This window comes from Euleptes europaea, chromosome 8 (genome assembly GCF_029931775.1).
Source record: "Euleptes europaea isolate rEulEur1 chromosome 8, rEulEur1.hap1, whole genome shotgun sequence".
NCBI lineage: Eukaryota > Metazoa > Chordata > Lepidosauria > Squamata > Sphaerodactylidae > Euleptes > Euleptes europaea.
The window spans coordinates 21,247,567-21,271,939 of record NC_079319.1 but is presented as its reverse complement, the minus strand read 5'-3'; the positions used below and the strand labels follow the sequence as shown (position 1 = coordinate 21,271,939).

General features: G+C 43.2%; 1 protein-coding gene across 1 annotated transcript in view; it reads right to left on the bottom strand.

Moving 5' to 3' along the window:
* Positions 1-24,373, bottom strand: part of RSPO2 (R-spondin 2) — a 123,296-nt gene that overhangs the window by 24,276 nt on the left and 74,647 nt on the right. Inside the window, exons 3-4 of the mRNA XM_056854477.1 lie at positions 21,614-21,757; positions 19,665-19,853 (exon numbers count right to left, since the gene is read on the bottom strand). Coding sequence (XP_056710455.1) covers positions 19,665-19,853; positions 21,614-21,757 — 333 coding nt within the window. The remainder of the gene's footprint in view (positions 1-19,664; positions 19,854-21,613; positions 21,758-24,373) is intronic.

Here is a 24,373-nt window from a genome sequence, read left to right as displayed (position 1 = left end):
AACATCCAACAAGGTCCATAGGGCCTTGCTGCCCTTGCAAGGACCTCGAGGCCCAAATGGCGGAGAACAGCCATATGAATGGCCATATGAAATGGGTATTAGAGCATATTCTAAGGTCAATATTAAGTACTTCAACCCATTGGCTTATGATTCTATCACTAAAATAGCCTTATTTTAATAACAGACTTAAAAAAATCCATCGATTTTGTTGAAAAATTCATTCATTAAAAAAAAAAAGTTGCTTCAGGGCCCCTCCAGGATTAGGGGCCCTGAAGCTTAAACTTCATTAGTTTCATAGTAGATCTGCCACTGGCTAAAGGTATGCTGGGACCAAGCTATTATGCACAGAAATCCTACTAGTGATAATCCTTAACAATTAGTACACCCATGGTGTTCAGTGTGGTGTAGTGGTTGAGAGCGGTGGACTCTAATCTGGAGAACCAGGTTTGATTAGCCACTCCTGCACATGAGTAGAGGACTCTAATCTGGTGAACCTGGTTTGTTTCCCCATTCCTCTACATGAAGCCTGCTGGGTGACCTTGGTTGAGTCACATTTCTCTCTGAACTTTCTCAGCCTCACCTACCTCTCAAGGAGTTTGTTGTGGGGAGGGGAAGGCAAGGCAATTGTAAACCGCTTTGAGCCTCCTTAAAAGGTAGAGAAAAGCAGGGTATAAAAACCTCCTCCTCCTCTTCCCCATCCCCCAGTATAGGTGATTTCAACTTGGAACTGCAGTCCATCTTTACAAAAACCAGCAGACAATTCAACAGCATCTTAAAGACTACTACATTTACAGTGCAAGCCTATGCAGAGTTACTCCAGTCTGAGCCCATTGAAATGAATGGGCCCTTCAAACCAAGATCTGAAATTGGTTTATTCACCACACTTAGTCTTAGCTATGGTTTCGTGTGATGTCTGAATGGAGACACCCTGGCTTAATCTTGTATGACTGAACATAAAAACATAAGAAAAGCCCTGTTGGATCAGACCAAGGCCCATCAAGTCCAGCAGACTGCTCACACAGTGGCCAACCAGGTGCCTCTAGGAAGCCCCCAAACAAGACGACTGCAGCAGCACCATCCTGCCTGTGTTCCACAGCACCCAAGATAATAGGCATGCTCCTCTGATCCTGGAGAGAATAGGTATGCATCATGACTTGTAGCCATTTTAACTAGTAGCCATGAATACCCCTTTCCTCCATGAACATGTCCACTCCCCTCTTAAAGCCTTCCAAGCTGGCAGCCATCACCACATTTTGGGACAGGGAGTTCCACAATTTAACTATGCGTTGTGTGAAAAAATACTTCCTTTTATCTGTTTTGAATCTCTCACCCTCCAGTTTCAGCAGATGACCCCACGTTCTAGTATTATGGGAGAGGGAGAAAAACTTCTCCCTGTCCACTCTCTCCAAACCATGCATAATTTTATAGACCTCTATCATGTCTCCCCTCAGCCGCCTTCTTTCCAAGCTGAACAGCCCTAAGCATTTTAACCGCTCCTCATAGGGCAGTTGCTCTAGTCCCCTAATCATTTTGGTTGCTCTTTTATGCACCTTCTCAAGCTCTGTAATATCCTTTTTTAGGTGTGGTGACCAGAACTGTACACAGTATTCCAAGTGCGGTCTCACCATAGATTTGTACAATGGCAGTATGATATCAGCAGTTTTATTCTCTATTCCTCGTCTAATTATGGCCAGCATGGAATTTGCCTTTTTTACAGCAGCCACACACTGGGTTGACATCTTCATCAAGCTATCCACTACCACCCCAAGATCCCTTTCTTGGTCTGTCGCTGCCAGAACTGAGCCTAAGACTATAAGGTAAATAAACAACAACAACAACAAAGCAAAAAATGACTGATTTATTCTCCAAGAATATTTAATGAAACTTGGTTTCATGTTCCCTGAAAAACTGCAAATCAACACCTAAAACAAAATATAGGTAACGAGTCTGGGGGTAAACGAGACCATTCAAAAGCTTTTCCTTTACAGCCCAAATTGTGGGGGTGGGGGGATTTGCCTGTAGAAAGCCATTGCAGAGAGGTGATCCTGTACAGAAGATAAATAATTTGTTCACCACTTGGAACAGTCAGTCATCCCAACTGGCCCCCAATGCTGCACTGGCCATGGCTAACTCTACCTCCCGGTCCAGCCCAGAAATGCAGAAAAGCCTGTGTTGACTCATCTCCAAGGCTACCTTCATCATGAATTCAAGTGGCAGATTTGAGATACAATTTATGGGATAAGGCTGGGATCTCAGAGGTACAACCTCTGCTTGCCATGGAGCAGGACCCAGGTTAAAATGCCAGCATCAACAGTTAAAAGACTCAGGAAGTAGGGTGATGTAAAAGATTTGGGACCCTGGACGGCTGCTGCCAGTAAGAACAGATCAATGAATCCCAAGGCACGTAGGGACCATCTTGAACTATGTGGTGATGCCAAAAGGAAATGTGCATCCTCTTTCAGGGGACAGAGTACCCCATCTTTTTCAGTGCTACCAGACTATCTAGAATTCTTAACCATTCCAACCTTTCGAAGACTTTTCTTCCTGGACAGACTCAATGCCTTACCCCTCAATGAATTATTTGGCAGATTCCTAAATAGCACAATTGAACAGAGAGGAAAGGCAAAGTGGAAAGGCAAATACAGAAACAGTTACCCATTTTATTATTCAGTTGTGATTTATATTCTTCTATAAGATCCTCTTCCCCACAACAGTCACCTTGTGAGGTAGGTGAGAGCTCTGAGAGAACTGTGTTTAGCCCAAGGTCACCCAGCTGGCTTCATGTGTAGGAGTGGGGAAACCAACCCGGTTCACCAGATTAGATTCCACCGCTCATGTGGAGTGGGGGAATCAAACCCGGTTCTGTAGATTAGAGTCCGCCGCTCCTAACCACTATACCATGCTGGCTCTTTTTGAACTGGAACTGGATTCCCAAGGTGGGTCTCCTAAGTGCTAGTCCCAATACTCTAATCACTACACCATGCTGGCATTTTTACAGCCACGAGATATGCCTTTGGACTTTCTGCTTCAGCCTTCAAAATATCTTATCTAAACCCAGATCTGTGGGGAAACTAGTAATTGCCCATTTCAGTTTTACGACCTCCAAAACAGACCAATTTAGCACTTAGTCAAAAGGTTTAGGGAACTGTTCTTTGAATATTGGAGCTTGAAGGGAAATGGTCAAAAGAGACTGGATTTTGCTAGGCTTCCTATTGATGTGATTGCTCGGCCACATAATATCAGGTTGTCGATACCTTATTCCAGTAGGCTTCCGATGAAAGCCCCAAGGCTTCCCCTTCCATACGCTCTTCGCAATGTTTTTCCTATTAGCCTTTTCCACTGCTAGACTTTCGTTGGGCCCCAAATCCTGCTTCAATCATCGTTTTTCGCTATTTAGCCCACTAAAATCTCTTTGATACTTGATGTGCAGTCTTGCCTTGTGTATCTTTCCTAAGAAGATCAGGATTCTTGGCCCAAAAGCCTCTCTGTAGGCAGTGCTGATCAAAGACCCCATCTCCCCTTCTGCTGTAACCCAACCCTGTGAGCCTGATCCACATAACAACCCCGATCAACACGACGGGCCTCTGAAACAGTTCGCCAAAGGGCTGGCCTCTTTCATTCCCCAGTCCAATTTATTGAATTCCCCCTCTCCTTCTCCTTCCAATTTGGGCTGCATTTAGCCCGCCGAAGAAAAATGGTCAGCGTTACCACAGGGACGAGAGGGCAAAACTCTGAAGTAGAAAAACACGACCCCTGAGCTGCTCAAATTATATGGTGTTTCTATTGTTGCCAGTTGTGCACCACTGCAGGCAACTAGATGGGGCCAGAGAGAGTAGCCTGGAGCAAAACAGTCTCAGGATCCATTTCCTGCACACACACCCAAGGGGGTTAGTAGATAACACAACATATTTAAATATGTGGAGTATCAGCATCATCTATGTACCGAGTTGGACCCAGCCAGTTCTCTTCCTTCGCTCTCACTCAATTTCCCTCTTTACTGCTGCCCCAGTCCCACACACCTTTGGTCCACACAGGTCCCATGAATTCCTAGCATAGTGGACAAAGAATACCCTCTGATCCATTTCATACCCAAAATAGCTGGTTGAATCCAAGACATTATATAGTGTACTATCTACTAGCCGTTCAGAGCCCGGCCTTGGTCAGGATAGGCAGCAGGGTATAACTGAAAGATATAGTTTGGCTCAGGCTCACCAAAGTTAGTTGGCAGCTATTTATTTAAAAAAAAAAAAAAACCAAACGCTGGGCAAGAGTCCAAGAGAAATTAGTCACCATTGTCCCCCCCTCCCACCACCACCCTTTTTCCAGCTCAAGTCGTATCGAATATTTTCATAAATGCTGTTAACAGCAAACGCTTAAAATGCATGTCTATATGGGGAGAAAATTGCCATGAAAAAAAGAAAACCCTGCCAATCATTTTGAAATGTGCGGTTTCTGGATAATATCCATCATGGATATTCTCAGCCAGCATTGATCGGCATGGAAATGTCAACCATGGTGAAGCTGCTTGGCAAATATTCCTCCCAAGTGGGTGTCTGGAAGTCATGGCCCAAGCTTGAACTTCTCCATCCAAGTTCAGAATAAACCTGACACGCCATAAAGCAACCGCTTCCAGGAGCACCCTACTGCTGCTGCAGCCAAATCCATGCAACCAGATACCTGAACGCCTGTCTGCCACCCAGCCATTTCCGACTCCATACAGGGTTCTTAGAAATTCAGTTCTAGTTTTTCCCCCTACACACACAAAACCCACCTGGAGACTTCAGTACATCATTCTAAGTTATCAAGAAAGCAATATATATTGCTAATGCAAGCAAAAAAAACAAAAAAAAAACCAGCTTCTGCAAAATTATTTTACTTGGAACCCAAACAATGCTTATACTAATGGAAAGAACTACATTCAATCTTTTTTTTAAAAAAAAAAATTACAAATGGAAACAACTTTCCGCAGTTCCAGTAAATCTGTGATATTGACAAGCTAGGTGAGAAAGAAAACTGCTGTAACAGTTACAGGTAACTGTTGTTTGTCCGGTTGTCTTCTGTGCAGGCACACATTGGGACTGTGCATGCGCAGGACTGTCAACGGAGAGAATTATCTAGCTTCTAGGAATAGGAGGGGGCGCCTCACCCCAGCGCACGTGTGTAGCTTTCCCCGCCGAATTGGGACAGGACTAAAAGGGGAGGCACCCCCTTTCCCCTTAGCTCTTCTTTTGCCTGTGAGCTGAGAGATTGAATCTAGCTTCTCTCTTCTTTGTAGATCCTTCATTCTATCTACTGAGAGGTCTTCATCTTCGAGATGGCTCAAAAGGCTTTGTTGAAGAAATGTCTCCGATGCGGCACCGAAATGTCTCAAACAGACGAGCATGCCCGTTGCCTTATCTGCCGGGGCGAGTCCATAACGTTGGCTGGATCCAACCCAGTACATCTATGATGCTGATATCTCACAATGTGGGACTGCACAGAAGACCTGAGACGAGCATAAAAGCAGCCGTGCTGGATCTGACCTAGGGCTCATTTAGTCTAGCATCCTATTGCCCATAAGGTAACTAAATGGAAGACTTACATTCTGGGGATAGAGGCCTAAACACCCCCACTGCCCCCCACCACCACAACTGTATACTACTGACTGAGATATATAGAGCGGTGATTGCCCTGAGTATTTAATGGATGGACATTATCTAAGCTAGTGGCCATTACTCCATCGTGTGGCAGGGAGTTCCATTGCTTAATTATTTGTTGTGTGAGCAAGTGCTTTGTCTGTCCTGAATCTTAATATAAAACAAAGTGCTAAAGCAGCATTTTATTTTCTGCATCCTTTAAAAAAATTTACATCAGGAAACTGTCCATTCTGTAACCTACATAAATTGTGCATATTAAGTACATATGGTATTTATTCCCTGAGTCTATGTAATTTATTTTCCTCTGCAGGTCTCAGGGTGGGAGGAGGGAATATTTTGTGTGCAGTATACATGTTCCACTTCTTGACTGCGGAAATTCCTTCTGAGCTTCCTTGAGGCTTTCCCAGATTTTGCCCATCTACTTTAAAACTAATCTCTGCAGCATAAGGACTAGAAACTTGCATCTTTATTTTTTTAAATGGTGTTCTGGGAGCTGGATACTTTTTGCCCTTCTGACTCCTTGCACACTAGGGGCTTTTCAACTTTTATCATCTAACTCTAGAATTATTATTCATTTGCCTAGACAAAAAAAAGTGCATATCCTCCAACCGGCATCTGTGAGATGCATGCATGCCAACTTCACTGTAAGTCAGTATCCTGTAGTTTCCATTCAATCATGAAGTCTCCAAGCCAATTCTAGGCAGCAATCATTAGCACGACTGAACCTCAGAGGTCTGAATGGCTATAGGGGTGTCAGAGGCATATCAGGGGAATTGATGAAATAGCAATGTAATAAAATGTATGGCTTATATCCTACTGCTCCATTCAGCAAAATTTGAGACCCTTTTCCTTCCTAAGAGCTTCCTCTTAACAGAAGTGGCACTTCTTTTGCTTAGAAAAATCTGCTTGGGCCAGAAGAAGGTACCAACCTTTGCTGAATGAAGCAGTAGGATATATTCCAATAATACTCATCATTTATATCATACTTTGTGTTCAGTGCTACACACAAGATCCCTTTTTAATTACTGTACATTGTAACTTGTATGTGAATGTAAGACAAATCCCTCTTTTTCTTGATAGCACCCCTGGGAGGGGGAAGCTAGTATTTCTTTTGGGGAAATACAGTACCTTTTGTAATATTTACAACAATCCTGCACAGTTGACCAACATTACTATCTCAGTATGGGCAGAGGGGGAGGCTGAGAATGCAGCAGAGCAGCTAGTCTAAGGGTATTTAATGAGTTTATAGCAGAAGCAAGATTGGAACTGGTGTCTCATTTTTTAAAATCAGAACGCTACATCCTGTTTAAGGCATAAAAGGCTCTTTTGCTGGTCTTGCTTTAAAATCTAATTATTCCCGAAATTGCCACGTGTCTCTTGCAGCTGGTGATAACAGACTGCCGTCTTGTTCCAAGAGAAGCTGCAACGTACACTCTGTTCCTCTTGAGAAGCTCACTTACATGGCGTGGTCAAAAGGTGAAACTAATTGGGCAGATCCAACAATGTCACATGCAATGAAAAAAATAGCCAGTGATGGATAATTTCAGCCAAGAAGACTAATTCAGACACTCACGGATCAGCTACAAGTGTGTTAAGTACCAGAAATTCAATATGGATTAGCATCTGGCTGCCTTTCAGCCTTTTTAAAAAAACACTTGTCAATGGCAGTATTGCTCAGAGACGGCTCTAAAACTCGTGCTCTGGTCATTTGCAGAGATTTTCATTACCAGTCATTAAAAACAGACTGCTCCAGCAGCAACCTAGTGGATCACATGATCCTTATGTACTTCTGAAAAGCACGCTTAACATACAGACACACACACACGACGACGACGTAAGAAGAGCCCTGTCGGATCAGGCCAGTGGTCCAGCTCGTCCAGCATTCTGTATCACGCAGTGGCCAACCAGTTCCTCTGGAAGGAAAACTACAGGGCATAAAAGCCAAGGCTTTCCACTGATATTGCCTCCTGGCACTAGTATTCAGAGGTTTACTGCCTCTGAATGAACATAAAAACATAAGAAAAGCCCTGCTGGATCAGGCCAAGGCCCACCACATCCAACAGTCTGTTCACACAGGGGCCAACCAGGTGCCTCGAGGAAGCCCGCAAAACAAGACGACTGCAGCAGCACCATCCTGCCTGTGTTCCACAGCACCTAAGATAACAGGCATGCTCCTCTGATCCTGGAGATAATGCGGAGGTTTCCTTTAGTAGCTATGGCTAGTAGCCACGGATAGACCTGCCTTCCTTGAATCCATCTAATCCCCTTTTAATGTTTTCTATGCCTGTGGACATCACTCCATCCTCTGGCAGCGAATCCCACATTTAACCACTCAATGGACTAAGAAGTATTTCTTTTTATCTGTCCTGAATCTACTACCCATCAGCTTCATTGGATGCCCTCGAGTTCTAGGGTTTGGGGAAGAGGAAGAAAAAGTTCTCTTTGTCAACTCTCTCTACTTTGTGCATATTTTTTTTTTAAAAAAAACCCTCTAACATGCCCCTTCTTAGTCATCTCTTTTCTAAACTGAAAAGTCCCAGAAATTGGTCTAATCAACCCTTGTCTATGCAAGTCGCCTATGCAGTTGTAAGGTTCATTTTGTAGGAAGAAATTAAGAAATAGGGCTGCGCAGAAGATTTCAGAAATGCTTTACTGCTGTTAAATATACTCAATGCCACAGAACTTACAAAACAGTGAACGAGAAGGGGTTTAAGATAAAGATTTCCCCCCCTACCTCCCCCTTTTCTCAGCAGCCTCCCAAAATCTATGAGAAACTGATACTGGGGTGTGGGGAAGCCTGGCCATGAGGCATGGGGGGGGGGGACTGCCGTGAGAAAGAAATCATGCCCATTTCCCTCTTCTGTCAAGATTCTTCCCCTGGCACAAGAGGCTCTACTGGCACACAAAGGCAATTGTGTTGAATTTCTCCTTATGGCAACACCTATTCCTATAGCATTTTGGATGCTAGGCTTCCTTCCCCCTCCCCCACATCAGCTTTTTGCAGTTCTCAGTGGGCTGCTAGGGAAAGCAGGGAAGACCCTTGTCTGTGAGGGCCCTCTGCTCACCAGTCACGGGCTTTAACCCAGTGCTGTTCTATCTGGTTCGTCCATTTTGCCTCTCTGATTGCAATGGTTGATGTATCAATAAGCTATTTTATATCAGAGATCCAGCATCGTTACTAGCAAGGGGGGAAAAATCAGATCAGATATGCTCAGGCTTCAAAAGTGGACTTTAAAAAAAGCGTGAAAAAATAATGCAAAAGAAGTGGGATGGGGGAACAAGAAGACAATCTGCTTTGTACAGGCCAACCGTGTCTTTCTCATTCTTACGGAGACTCACAATTTCAGCCAAATCAACAAGGAACGGGGCAAGTACTTGCTTGAAGAGATAATATATTTTTTTTACCAACATCCTAAAGCACTTTTCTCCTTTCTGCATGAAGGGCCGTGAAACCAATTAATGAACATAGATTAATGATTGAAAATTCAACCCAGGCAGCAGTCATTGCCTGATGTGTGATTACACAGTCTTAGAGCAGATTATCCAATTAATGGAGGATTGCAAACATGGAGAGATGAGTACAGAGATTGCTGAGCCACAGGATCTTATCCCTCCCATCCTCACATTGTTAGTACAGGTGATAAGATCTAACCATTAGCCATGCTTGCTTCCTCCTTACAAGAAGAGTGCAGTCTATTCTACAGCCTCAGTCTTGGCTTTACCCTCTTCAAGAATTTATATCAGGCAACGGCTTTACAAGTTGTGCCATTGTAGGCAAAGACTATAACCAGCTTTTCACCGACTAATTTGATAATTTTCTTTAAATTTTCCAGATGAAGTAGAAATAATCCTTTGGATTCAGTATAAGATTTAAGAGGTTACAGTGCAGTCACAGAACAGGCTAATGAAACAAGACCTTCCTTGTGTGTGTGTTTTCATTCCTATCAACATGGATAATTTCTGGTATCTGCTGCCCTCAACTTTTCCTAGCATGACTGTCTTTTCCAGTGACTCCTGTCTTCTCATAATGTGACCAAAATACAACAGCTTCAGTTTAGTCATTTTAGTTTCTAGGGCACAGAATGTTGAGGGCACTTAAGAAGCTACTTAAACAAAAAATAAATAACTAGAAGTTTAAATTGGCCTAATCAAGCCTCTTACTGGTTAAAATATTCTGGAAAAGATTTGGGCGGTGAAGACATTTTTCAGTCATTTATCTGGTACCCCATGATGCTTCACAATTTGTTTCTGCTGAATAAGTAAATACTGAAATTAAAAAACAAAACAACACACACACACAGTCATGCCCTATACACAAAGTTTTCAACCATTTATTACTACTGCCTGCTTGCAGACATGTGCCTAACTTACAAGAATGTAAAATGCCATCCATAGACAAGAGAGTAGTTCAACTCATTTGTTGGTGAACATAATGAATGCTCTTTGAGATGCCATAGCCACTTTAAAGGTATACTGAAAAGGCTAGAAAAGGTTAGAGAAGGGAAATGAACATCATAGGCATGCAACGGTACTTTCCAAAGAAAATTATGCTCTAAAAATCCACATTTCCATCCTAAGTAGAGTTACACCCTTCTAAATCCATTGGATCTACTGGCATGGATATGAAAGCAGGATGAAGCAAGAGGAAACAAATGAATTTAGCACAGTTCTGCTTGCCACACCTAGTGCTGATCTCTATATATAGTGCTCAGAAATTGTTTGCACAAGATGTTGTGCAAGTGAGGATACAATATTGTTCTAGGTTTTTTTTTGTACTTAATTTTGACCCCATCGGACTCTCCCATTCATTTAGGAAGATAATGACTAAGAGGGAGAATGACAGGCGCCGTGTTAGTCTGTCTGTAGCATTAGAAAAGAGGAAGAGTCCAGTAGCACCTTAAAGACTAACAAAATTTCTGGCAGGGTATGAGCTTTTGTGAGTCATAGCTCACTTCTTCAGATACAGCTAGAACGTGAGTCCATCTATCCTTAAGTAGAGAAGAGTGAATTCACACACCCAATGGCAATAGCATGTAAATGTCAATTCCATGTAAATGACATTAGGAGGAGTGATTGGATCAGGCATGATATGCAGAGGGGTAATAGCACTGGTATTGAGACAGGAATCCCAGGTTCCTATTCAATCTTGAAGAATGCATTGTCATGAGATTCATTATTAGTCTCTCTTTCTAATCACCCTTTGACATCCATTTGTAAGAGAATGGCTGCTCAGCAACTGAATGTCCTGGAAGTTTAAAATGTTCACCCACTGGTTTTTGAATGTTGTGGATTCTGATGTCAGACTTATGCCAACTTAACCATTGTCGCAGGGACTGGCCTGTTTGTCCAATGTAGAGGGTGGAAGGGGATTGCTGGCATGTGGTGGCATAAATCACATTAGAAGATAAGCAGGAGTATGATCCTGAGATAGTACGGCTGTGTTGCTGGGCCTAGTGGGGGTGTTGCTAGGAGCTATATAAGAGCAAAGTTAGCATCTTGGTTTGTTGCAGGCTTTGGTACCAGAGTCCATGCTACTGTTAAGGAGCTGATAAGATAATTGGTGCTGCAGAGAGGCAGATTTTTCTTTCTCTCTCATAAACCTGGAATTCAGCAGCAAGGTTCAAGTCCAGTTTGATGAAGTGAGCTTTGCATCTCTAAAGCTTATACCCTGGAAATCTTGTTGGTCTTTAAGATGCTCCTGGACTCGTACCTTGCTCTTCTACTGCAGACCCAAACAGCTACCCACCTGATAGCAGAATTCAGGGTCACCCTTGCAGATTACTGGCAGTAGATTTGGAACAGTCACTTTCATTGTGTGTGTGTGTTTGTTAAGTGCTGTTAAGTCGCTTCCGACTCATGGCGACCCTCTGAATCCATGTCCTCCAAAACGTCCTATCCTTAACAGCCTTGCTCAGATCTTGCAAATTGAGGGGAGTGGCTTCCTTTATAGAGGCAATCCATCTCTTGTTGGGTCTTCCTCTTTTGCTGCTGCCTTCAACTTTTCCTAGCATGACTGTCTTTTCCAGTGACTCTTACACAATGTTTAATTAACTTACACAATTCACTAATTCGGGACCAGAGATGAGACTTTGGAAAATAAGCCAGAGAAGGAAGATTGAGATAATTCAATCAAACTCAAGAATAGATTTATTGATAGCCATTATCAACACTCTTCAGAGACAAGCTTCAGAGTTCTGAAGATGAGGTAATGGGGAGAAAGGCCATCTCCTTTGTCCAGTGCTTGCAAATGCTTGAGGCATCCAGTCAGCTGTCACAGGGCTGGATAAGAGACTTGATGTGCTCTGCTAAGGCACGTCTGATACTCTTCTAGACGGCACTAAGGGCCAAAGGAGACACATGGGACCCCAACTGAGATTGGGACTGTGGCATAAAAAGGGTATGACAGGCTGGAGGGTGTCGAGCCCTTGAAAGGTCTAACAGCCAAACAATTGTTTGAGCCGGAGCCGATTTGAATGCTGCTTTAACATCCAATCAACTTGGAGAGACCTGACTGAATGGAGGCAGGACAATGCTGCTGCAGTTGTCTTGTTTGTGGGCTTCTGGTTGGCCACTGTGTGAACAGACCGCTGGACTTGATGGACCTTGGTCTGATCCAGCATGGCCTTTTTTATGTTCTTAATGTGAAGGGAAGAGAAGCAACTGACAGTCTCTAGTCTGCCTCAAGAGAGCAAATTGCTTTACGTGTAGCTCAGCCTGAAATGCAGAGTGAAGTTAGGTTTACCTCAAGGAGTACCAGTTGTAGGCCTATCTCTGGTGATGAGGAGGTGATGGAAGCAAGCTGAGACCCTACAGCGCACTGTCCGCACTGTGCTGTCCCCAGCCAGTCTAACCTGGCTGGTTTGCCTGGAGAACCTGCCCTGCATATACAGTGAGGGGGAAAAGTATTTGATCCCCTGCTAAATTTGCCCGTTTGCCCTCTGACGAAGAAATGACCAGTCCATAATTGGTAGGTTTATTGTAGCTGTGAGAGACAGAATAACAACATGAAAAACCCCAGAAACCCAGAAGACAAAAGTCAGAGATTGATGTGCGTTATAATGAGTGAAATAAGTATTTGATCCCCTATCAACCAGCCAGATTAGGGTTCGGGTTCTGCTGTCGACAGAAGCAATCCATCAGATTCCAAACTAGCCACCATGACCAAGACCAAAGAGCTGTCCAAGGATGTCAGGGACAAGATTGTCAGGGATAAGACTGTAGACCTGCACAAGGCTGGACTGGGCTACAAGACTATTGCCAAGCAGCTTGGTGAGAAGGTGACAACAGTTGGTGCAATAATTAGCAAATGGAAGAAACACAAAATAACTGTCAACCTCCCTCGGTCTGGGGCTCCATGCAAGATCTCATCTCGTGGAGTTGCAATGATCATGAGAACGGTGATGAAGCAGCCCAGAACTACACGGGGGGAACTTGTCAGTGATATCAGGGCAGCTGGGACCATAGTCACCATGAAAACAGTTGGTAACACACTACACCGTGAAGGACTGAGATCTTGCAGAGCCCGCAAGGTCCCCTTGCTCAAGACAGCACATGTACAGGCCCGTCTGCAGTTTGCCAATGCACATCTGAATGACTCAGAGGAGAACTGGGTGAAAGTGTTGTGGTCAGATGAGACCAAAATCGAGCTCTTTGGCATCAACTCAACTCGCCATGTTTGGAGGAGGAGGAATGCTGCCTACGACCCCAAGAACACCATCCCCACCGTCCAACATAGAGGGGGACATATTATGCCTTGGGGGTGTTTTTCTGCTAAGGGGACAGGACACCTTCACCGCATCGAAGGGACGATGGACGGGACCATGTATCGTCAAATCTTGGGTGAGCACCTCCTTCCCTCAGCCAGGGCACTGAAAATGGGTCGAAGATGGGTATTCCAGCATGACAATGACCCAAAACACATGGCCAAGGCAACAAAGGAGTGGCTCAAGAAGAAGCACATTTAGGTCTGGAGTGGCCTAGCCAGTCTCCAGACCTTAATCCCATCGAAAATCTGTGGAGGGAGCTGAAGGTTCGAGTAGCTACACATCAGCCTCGAAATCTTACTGACTTGGAGAGGATCTGCAAAGAGGAGTGGGACAAAATACCTCCTGAGATGTGTGCAAACCTGGTGGCCACCTACAAGAAACGTCTGACCTCTGTAATTGCCAACAAGGGTTTTGCCACCAAGTACTAAGTCATCTTTTGCAAAGGGATCAAATACTTATTTCACTCATTATAATGCACATCAATCTCTGACTTTTGCCTTCTGGGTTTCTGGGGGTTTTCCTGTTGTTATTCTGTCTCTCACAGCTACAATAAACCTACCATTAAAATTATGGACTGGTCATTTCTTTGTCAGACGGCAAACGGGCAAATTCAGCAGGGGATCAAATACTTTTTTCCCTCACTGTACTTCTTGTATTAATGTTCAGAGGCAAGCAGTACAGGTCTGAAACTCAGATGCTGAGAACAAAACATTTTTTACGCATGCGAGAACTACCTTTGCCCATTGTCCTCAACAGTCCTATTCACAACCTTCCTAAAAACCAAATCTGCAGAAAGTCTGGAATAAAAAGACACAAGAACTACATAACTGTCCATTGGTAACCAAGCTACACAGAAAAACAGATGTCTATTCTTAAGCAGGATGCTTTCACCTGTGAAATGGAAAGGGGGCTTTGGCTTTGCTCACATGGAATCATTCACTGACAAAACAGCCAGCGTTTTGAGCAAGCTGGAAGAATAGGAGAACCCGAAGGTTCTGGTAACAGCAAGAGCTACGATGTTAAAACAAGCCTAGGCTATTAATCCGGTTAAAGTGTTTTCTTCCCAAGGAAAATCCCTTTCTGGAGGACATCCAAAAAATCATCACTTTGGAAAGGTTTGGAATAGCTGAAAAAAGCATTTTTTTAAAAAAAAATCAACATTTCATAGCACTCCAAACTATTTACTGACTGAGAAAGTGAGACATTTCGAAACATTATATATATACCCAGTTCAGTAGAATTATAATTTTATAATGGTAGGGTTACATAGCTTTGCTCAGGGGGTTGGTGTGTGGGGGCGATATGCCATCCCTAGTTGGATAGAAATGTAAATTTTTAAGAGTCACCTAATCAAATGGCCTATCTGGAGGACTACAGCTTTTTGCAATTCTCTATATCTGTCTATAAAAATCTCCTGGTGATGTGACAGAGGTCTTAAGCTGATGCCTGACTCTCATGATTGAATGGCGCTAAGAATGAACTAATAGAAAGGGAACCCTAACAAGAATGAGGTCACGCTGGTTGGGAAGCCTGAGGTCCTGAAGGATCTCAAGCTTTCCTTTTTCGATGGGTTCAGCTGACCCTTGCTGACTCAGTGAAGAGCCCAGGGGTTATACTGGACCCAGCATTACTGCTGGAAAAGCAAGTTAATGCAGATGCAAAAAAATTGCTTTCTTCCAACTTAGTTTAGCTTGGAAGATGGTGCCCTACCTTGACTTGGCCAATCTGGCCACCTGGATCCATGGCATGGTAACATCAAGACTAGACTACTGTAATATGTTCTACATAGGTCTCCCCCTTGAAGTCAACTCGGAGACTTCAACACTGTAGCCTGGTAATTACCAAGAGCTAGTTGGATCATGCATATTACCCCCTACTCTGCAGTCATCCCATTGACTGCCCATCAGCTACTGGGTTCAATTAAAGGTAGTATCTATCAAATACTTCATGGCCTTGGACCCTCCTATCTGCTTGACTGAATCTCCTCCTATGCTGTACCATGGCAACTTATCTCCTAAACTCTACCATGGCAACTTATCTGAGCAGGGATTACTGCAGGTACCACCCTGGGAAAGATCCACAATTACCCATACATATTCATTCTTTGTAGTGGCTCCCAGAGTGTGGAATGCCCTGCCTAAGGATGTCAGGAAGGCTTCCATGCTTCTGGCATTCTGCAACTATGTAAAACAGAATTGTTCAGGTGGGTATTTTTGATAAAGGTGATATGGCAATATTATAATGGAATGGTTCAATAGATGTTTCAAGGAAGGGATTTTACTGCTGTATATGGAGCATGATGGGTAGCCATGTTAGACTGTCACTAGTAGTAGAAAAGAGCAAGAGTCCAGTAGCACCTTCAAGACTAACAAATTTTCTGGCAGGGTCTGAGCTTTCGTAAGCCACTTTCATCTGAAGAAGTGAGCTGTGGCTCACGAAAGCTCATACCCTGCCAGAAATTTTGTCAGTATTCACGGTGGATACACATGAAGCTGCCTTATACTGAATCAGACCCTTGGTCCATCAAAGTCAGTATTGTCTACTCAGACCAGCAGCAGGTCTCCAGGGTCTCAGGCAGAGATCTTTCACATCACCTACTTGCCCAGTCCCTTTAACTGGAGGTGCCGGGGATTGAACCTGGGACCTTCTGCATGCCAAGCAGATGCTCTACCACTGAGCCGCAGCCCCTCCCCTACTCTACTGGACTCTTGCTCTTTCCTACTGCTATATATTGTATGTGTTATTTGTCGCTGTGTTATTTGTCGCTGTATGTGTTATCTTGTTCTCAGTGCACTGCATTTCAACTATGTTTAACATTTCATGTTTAATATTTATCCTCTGTTCAGATTCCTACTTTGTTTCAGTTTTCTGCAGTTCCAGCCCTGTTGAATTGCTTATTAGATGTCTCATTCTACTCACTGTATTGACTTAAAATGTATAATCCGCCTTGAGTCTCAGTGAGAAAGACGAGCTATAAGTAAGGTAAATAAGTACATTTCTATAGGTTTAAAGTCACTGTTTTATTAGCTTCATATCACCACTGGCAGAGCTGGTGTGATGCCATAGAACATTCATGAATATTTCGGCTATTGTGGGGGAAAGATAAACAATTAAGATAAAGTAAACTCTTAATAGTATTAAGTTGTACAGCCATTGTAAGGACATTAGAAGCATGGGATTCCTAGAGAGATGAAATACTATGTGCTATCAGTCCCAGAAGCTGAGCCTGCCAGATAAGGCAGAGGGGTGACTGAACAAGTTCTGGATACAAAGGTATCTTTAGAAAAATACCACTAAGTCTCTTTCTTATCTTTCAGGCTTCATGGCCAACAACAAACAGTCCCACAATGGCTACCCAGCTCGAGCCATTCATCCAGCCAGGTGGGAGAAATCTACGATCTTACTATTTAAACAGTAACGTTGCAAGAATGGGCCAGTAAAAGAGTAGTAACAACCATCTCTGGAGCCAATGTGAAGGAACCACTAGGCTAAGCTGACCATCTCTCTGCCTCTTGTACGGTAGTTACGCCCCTTTTAGACGTGCAGGTAGTTCTAGACTCCCCTAGCACTGGCTTTTACTGCTGCTTCAACTATTGTTTTACAACTGTGGTGGTTTTGGGGAAAGTGTACTCAAGAAATCAATACAACAAACTGTTGGAATTACCACTGACCTCCCCCTGCTCCTCGTCCAGGTCACTGCCCTCGACAACATTCCTTTATCCTTGAAAACTCATTATTGGTCTTCACCATTTTGTGCTCAAAAAATAGAAAGATAGATGGGATTTATCCCATCTATCTTTCTATTTCCCCATTTCAGAAATCACTTTAAAAAAAAAAGTAAAAGAGGAATGCTGGTGCAATCAGTGTTAGAAGAACTTGAGCTTACATACAAAGGCACTTCTTCAAGAGCTTAAGGGGCTGATTTTTTATTAACAATTTAACAGTAATAAATACATATAGCTTTGAAATCACAGTGATTAATAAGGGACTTAAGGACAGGCTGCGAATACCTGAAGGGTGAAAATTGCTACAGAAGGAATATGTATTGTGGATCCCAGAGGATACCAGTATGAATAATGGGATGGAAAGGATTCTGGCAGCTAAAATTGATTTGGGGGGACCCTAAGCAGGAAGATTCAATAAGCTTGTAGAATATTCCTGTCTTGGGAAAATGAGGCAAGTTCCATTGCTAGAATTGTTAAAGCCGAATAGGAAGAGACGCACCCGACTCATGGAAAGGGGCATGTGAAGCTTTAGCAAGGAAAGAGGTAGCAAGGAATGGGAAGAGGGCCATACTAAAAAAAATCAAGGGTCTTTGTTGGTGACCCCTCTCGATGGTCCATTAGCAAATCTAGTCACTGGTCACTGTATTACAGGTTGAGTATCCCTTATTCTCCACTCCTACACATGAAGCCAGCTGGGTGACCTTGGGCTAGTCACAGGTCTATTAGAGCTCTCTCAGTCCCACCTGCCTCAAGGGGTGTCTGTTGTAGGGAGGAGAAGGGAAGGAAATTGTAAGCCGATTTGATTCTTCCTTAAGTGGTAGAGAAAGTCGGCAGTTAAAAACCAACTCTTCTTCTTCTTATCCGAAATGCTTGGGACCAGAAGTGTTTCGGATTTCAGAATATTTGCATATACATAATGAGGTATCTTGGGGATGGGACCCAAGTCTAAACACGAAATTCATTTATGTTTTACATACACCTTATTCACATAGCCTGAAGGTAATTTCATACAATATTTTTAATAATTCTGTGCATGTGGCGCATTGTGGGGAACCTGCCTTTGATGTGACCGGCCTGCACACATGCCATTTTACTACCCTTTGTGGTCGCTCAAAAAGTTTTGGATTTTGGAACGTTTTGGATATTGGATTTCCGGATAAGGGATACTCAACCTGTGTTGCATCATAATATTTGGGGGCAGCACTCAGCACTATGTAGTAGCCGCATTAGTCTTTCTGAAAGGGAAAGTGGTGCTGTAATTGAAAGTTCTTCTAAAGCTGCATGGACAGATGAATAATGTCTCATTCTGCAGTAGTCAGGGATGTCAAAGCACAAAAACTGTGCCTGCTGGCTTAGCTTCTGCCGTGTGGATCCACAAACGTGGCTTCCACAGTGATCACTGTGTGTAAGGCAGACCACATAAATAGCAAAATGAAACAAAAAAAAATGAACAGAAATAGGAAGCATATGTCTAAAGCACACACACTTGACCCCAGCCCACCAAAAATATCCTGACTTCTTGTTCTCGGTTTCATCCATCAAAATCTACAAGTGTCTTTGGTTACAGAATCTAATACTTGCCCTACATGTTGCTGTGAGTTTATAAACTATTAGAAAGGGAGAGTTTCATCACAGTCATTTAACATATATTTATAGAGATTACTGTTCTTAAAGTCAATGAATAGCATTTCCCTTACTACTTCCTGAATTTCCTCTACAGTTTAAAAACAACAAATTGATCAGAAAACGAACAATAGACTAATGTTGTTTAATAAATTAAGCAATATGACTTCACTGTTCCAGAGAGGGCATAGAATAAGGAGCATGACCTAGCCCCACCACAAGTGGACCAGGAAGCTCAAGTATGCAGCTGTGTGCCCCATGCCACTCACAACCTGCACATTAAAAAGGTGCACTTTTTGATCTTGTTCCGGCTCATTTTCTTGAACTGCTCAATAGTATCGTATGTTGAAGAGCACAGCCTTATCTTACAATGGGTTGGATCCTGTGGATCAATTATAGTAGTGGAGGCACTGCCCTCCAATAGGAGTCTTGCCTGATGCAAGACGATTGATCGGAGAAGTCTCCTTCCACTGGAGGAAAGTGCCTCTTCTAGCAGAACAGATGTGAAGGATCCAACCCATTAACACAGAAGCCAGTTCCATAGGCCCTGACCTGGACAGCCCCAAGCTAGCCTGATCTCGTCAGATCTCAGAAGCTAAGCAGGTATTTGGATGGGAGACCCCCAAGGAATACCAGAGCCATGACGTGAAGGCAGGCAATGGCAAAACACCTCTGAACGGCTCTTGCCTTGAAAACCCTACAGGGTCGCCATAAGTCAGATGTGACTTGACGGCAAAAAAAGAAAGAAAAAAAAGTTCCATAGGTTGTGTCAGGGTACAATCTGAGGTGGTTCTTCCAGCACTCACACTAACAAAACAAGGCAGCAAAAATGACCAATGGCTTGTCCAAGTTTTGAAAAACAAGAGAATGGGAAAAGAGCCCGTCAAGATTGCTTTGGCGTTCGGTATGCTTACCTCCCGGACAGTGCCTCAGAGCCATTTTACATCTTCTGGACTCTGCAATCGTTGGGCATGGTATCGTGTCCTTTGCTGGCTTTTTCACAATTTGCCTTGTTCTCGTTTCCAAACCCCACTTAAATCCACACGTCTTGTTATTTCGGCTGCAAGTTCCCCATTCGCTCCATGGACCCACTTCACAGCCTTCTGAGGAAGCCAACAAAACAACAACAAGTTAGCACACTTTTGGTGTTGACATTCCCATGTTGGACTTCAAAAACACACACAAACACGGTTGGGAGAATCTCAACTTCAGCAATAGCAGGTTTTACTATCTTGTTACATAGTAAGGTGTGGCCTTAATGGAGCATAAAGAAACCACCACCGTTTAACCTTATTCATTCTGATCACTGCCAAATGAATAGGACTCTCATAGAATTCAGTCCTGAAATAGGGAGAAGCTGTGATCTCTATACTTCAGTGACAGTCTAATTTGTTTGCTGTTTATTTCCATCCTTCCTTCCAAAACCAAACACTTTATGATTAAATTCCTGTAAATTATGGGAAATTCTGATCTTGCCTCTACTTCCTAGTTGAGACATACTATGCCGCTATATGAACATAAACCAATAAGGGGAAGGGGAGGGAAGACTGCATGCTAGAGCCTGATCTCGTCAGATCTCGGAAGCTAAGCACTTAGATGGGAGACTACTAAATAACACACTACAGAAGAAGGCACTGGCAATTCACCTCTGCTTGGGAGAGCCAGTGCAGTGTAGTGGTTAAGAGTGGTGGTTTGGAGTGGTGGACTTGAGAGAGTCAGCATGGTGTAGTGGTTAGCAGCAGTGGTTTGGAGTGGTGGACTCTGATCCGGAGAACCGGGTTTGATTCCCCACTCCTCCACTTGACTGGCGGAGGCTAATCTGGTGAACGGGATTTGTTTCCCCTACTCCTACACATGAAGCCAGCTGGGTGACCTTGGGCTAGTCACAGCTCTCTCAGCCTCACCTACACAAAGGGTGTCTTTTGTGGGGAAGGGAAGGTGATTGTAAGCTGGGTTTGATTCTTCCTCAAGTGGTAGAGAAAGTCGGCATATCAAAACCAACTCCTCCTCCTCCTCCCTTGCCTTGAAAGCTCCTTGCTGGGGTTGTCGTAAGTCAGTCGCAATGTGATGGAACAAGGCGAAGACTAGTTCTGTGTTTTTGTGACTATTAAATTAATTGTCTTTGGCCAATAAGAGCTGGGGAGGAGGAAGCAAGTGTGCAGAAATTGGCAATGTCTCACAGTCCTCATGGGGCCTGTCTCGCAAGGTCAGAAATTTCCTGCCTCTGAATGAAGCCATATATATGTGAAAAGAATATACAGCAATAGGTATGAAAAGATATCTGGCTGGACAGTCAGAGCTTTCTCCTTAGTTTATTAAGTTTAAAACTGACTTGCAAGTCACCAAACTCCGATAACTGTTTTCTTTTTAGGAGGTGACTTCATAAAGAGATGCTATATGGGCTTTCTTTTTCTGTTTTAAGTGCAAAGAGAATCAAAACAACGAAGCAGAGGATTGCTTAGAGCATCCCTGTGATTTACTTGGAGGAAAGCCATCAGGTTTCAGAAACCAAGATTCCCTGGGAACCATTACTCTTGATTTATTAACAGTAAGAAGATGAATTGCATTGCTCTAACTTAATTATGGCACATTAACGGTTTCCATCTATCTTATGCACCAAGAACCCTAGCCAAAGAATGTATGCAGTGACGTAATGTGTGAACTTGTAAACCTCAACTCGATATCCAGAAAGGTTAGAAAGTTCACAAGAAACTCATAAAAAAGACATTATAGCCCAGACAGCTTACACACAACCCAACCAGGCAAAGCGGAGAATAAATTCAGATGGCACTCCAAAGTCACACAAAGTCTGCAACAGAAAAAGAAGGTGTTGGTTTGCAGCCCAAATTCCATGAGCACTTACCCACACATTCCATCGTGTCCTCTAAAGGCGCAAAGCCATCGGGGCATTCTCCAAAGCATCGGCCTCGGTAGAGATAAAACCCAGGCTTGCACTTGGTGCAAAAGTCTCGGCTAAAGCAAGAATCGCAGTTCTCTATTCTGCATCCTGAAAGGGGAGGGGGGAAAACACACATGCAAAAAAATTCAGTTTTTCAACGTCTTTGAGGAATGCTATAGCGTCCCCCCTCCCAAAATAAACAAGCAAAGTTCCACAATTGAGGAAGTGCAGATCTTGACAACCTGCAGGACCAGGGCTTACTTCTCCTTCTCTTTACCCGCCACTGCCGAACAACTGCCCGCAGGCCATACTGTTGCCTTTATATTGCAACTCTATGCCCCATCAGAAATTGGAATTAGAATTTAGTTTAATCTGTTAAGGGCTGTTTTAATGATTGTTTATGGGATTTTATTGTCCTTTCTTTCCTTCTTTGCTTCTATGACCCACAGGTCCTGAGCATTTATTTCTTAGAGGAAAATATGATGGGAGAGATATTTGGCCACGGCCAATGTTATCTTTGGATCTCTATCCATCAGCAAAAATGGGACTGTTTTGTCTCTTGTTATGGGGGCAGGAATTCTCGCCAAAATGGGGGCAATCCCTTTATCTCGGTGGTGTTTAAAGAGGGGGCATTCCATCATGAGATAATGTGTCAATTTTCTTTGAATTGCATGGGCAAAGCCTGTCAGAATATGGTAGATTTTGATATTTTCCATTTAATACTGCTGAGGGTGCAGCATTTAAACGGGCAAGCATAAAGGTTCTTTGGAAGGAAGGGACTGTCAGGTTGTAAAAGTATAGTGGAGTCAGCAAAGGGGGAGGAATGCCAAAGAATTGAGTTGAACATACTCTCCAGGAGGATTTGATTGTTTTATTGTATGCTGTAGATTGTGTGAACTGCTCTGAGCTCGGCTTCCTGGGGTAGAGTGGGTTATAAGATTGATCAAACAAACAAACAAACAAACAAACAAACAGATACATCTTTGTTATGGCAAAAGCTGTCTTTGGGGACACAAATGCTTTAAAAAAAATTTTTTAAGTGCCAAGACAATTATTGTGATGGATCCACTCACTCGAAGATTTGGTGGTGGAAAGCGCTGTTAAGTCACAGTTGACGTATGGCGACCCTGTGGGGTTTTCAAGGCAAGAGATGCTCGGAGGTGGTTTGCCATTGCCTGCCTCTGCGTGGGCTGAGAGAGTTCTGAGAGAACGGTGACTGGCCCAAGGTCACCCGGCAAGCTTCATGTGGAAGAGTGGGGAATCGAATTCAGTTTGCCAGAGTAGAGTCCACCACTCTTAACCACTACACCATGCTGGCTCTCTCACTTTATGATACCCTAATCAAACCCTTAACCAATAGCTAATGTAGCTTTGGGCAGAGATTAGTTTCCTTCTACAAGCAGAAAACACTTTAAACAGCCCTAGCGATGAAATTACATGACAAGCTGTAAGGGGTGGGGAGAGAAACAATCCTGCAAATTTGAGATGCCTAAAATCACAGCTAGCAGAGAAAATTAGTTTTGAAATGCAAATTTTTTCAGAATCCTGGAGCTGCTGCATTTGGCTTTATGGCATTTCGCGGCGTTATGCTTGGCAAGAGTTATGCTTTTAAAATCCATGTCAACATTTTCCGACAGATATACGTCCTAGCACTTCTATGGTGTGAGGGGAGGGGATAAGTTCCAGAAACAAAACCACGGAAGAGTCACCCTTGATCAAATGTGCAGCCGTTTTAGAATCGACTTATTTAAGCACTACCCCCCCAAAAAAAAAAAACGCACACACAAAACGATCAGTAGGGATTCTGAATCTAGCCAGACATTTTTAACACAGAGTAAACACTGTCAGAGCAAAAGACACACACACGAATGTTCAGTGTCAGACAGGGTATCCGATATCAAGGATGTTGAGTTTAATAATAGCACTGGATATGAAAACTCTGGAACTCTCTCCCCAGGGAGACTTGCCTGTCCCCTTGTTGCCATCTTCCACCAGCAAGTAAAGAATTTTTGTTTTATTTTTGTCTGGCATTCCCTCGGTGATCCCTCCTTCCTGCCCAATGTTTTAGTTGCTGTTTTCGTCCGTGTATTTTAGCTTTGCTTTTAATTGTTTCGATGATGTATTTTGGTTCGGTTTAAATCGTTTTTAAAGCATGTTTTTACTATGTATGGTGTTTTTGTTTTTTTAATGCTTTAGCCTCCTTGGTGGCCCTGATGAAAGCAGAAAGGCAGGCTATAAGTTTTGCAAGTGAGTACATAAAATAAACGTTTATCTAAAGCTGCTCTAACAAGGGGGGAAGAGAATTGTTTTGCATTCTGCAACAGTTTGACACCGATACTGTCCCCACAAATAAGCAAGGCAAAAACAAACACTTGCTATCTCGCCTTATTTTTCAATAGAAGAATTATCTACATTAGGAGTGTAGATAATCTTTCCTTTCATTTTCAGTTTGTTTTCCTTTTTTTAAAAAATGTCATTAGCTGTCACTATTCTCTACCATGTATATTTTTTTGCTGACCCAGGGCTAAATGGGAGGGAACGCCGACACGCTAAAGTTATAAGTAAAAGACTTCTAATTAAAGATTAAACACGACTTAACTTTATTAAACAACAACTTACATAACAATTACTTGGAAAGATTTAGATGATAGTTGGAAGGTAATAGACCACAACTTGTAATTGGCATCAGTTGCGACCCCGTGGCGCAGCATGTACAATGTGTCA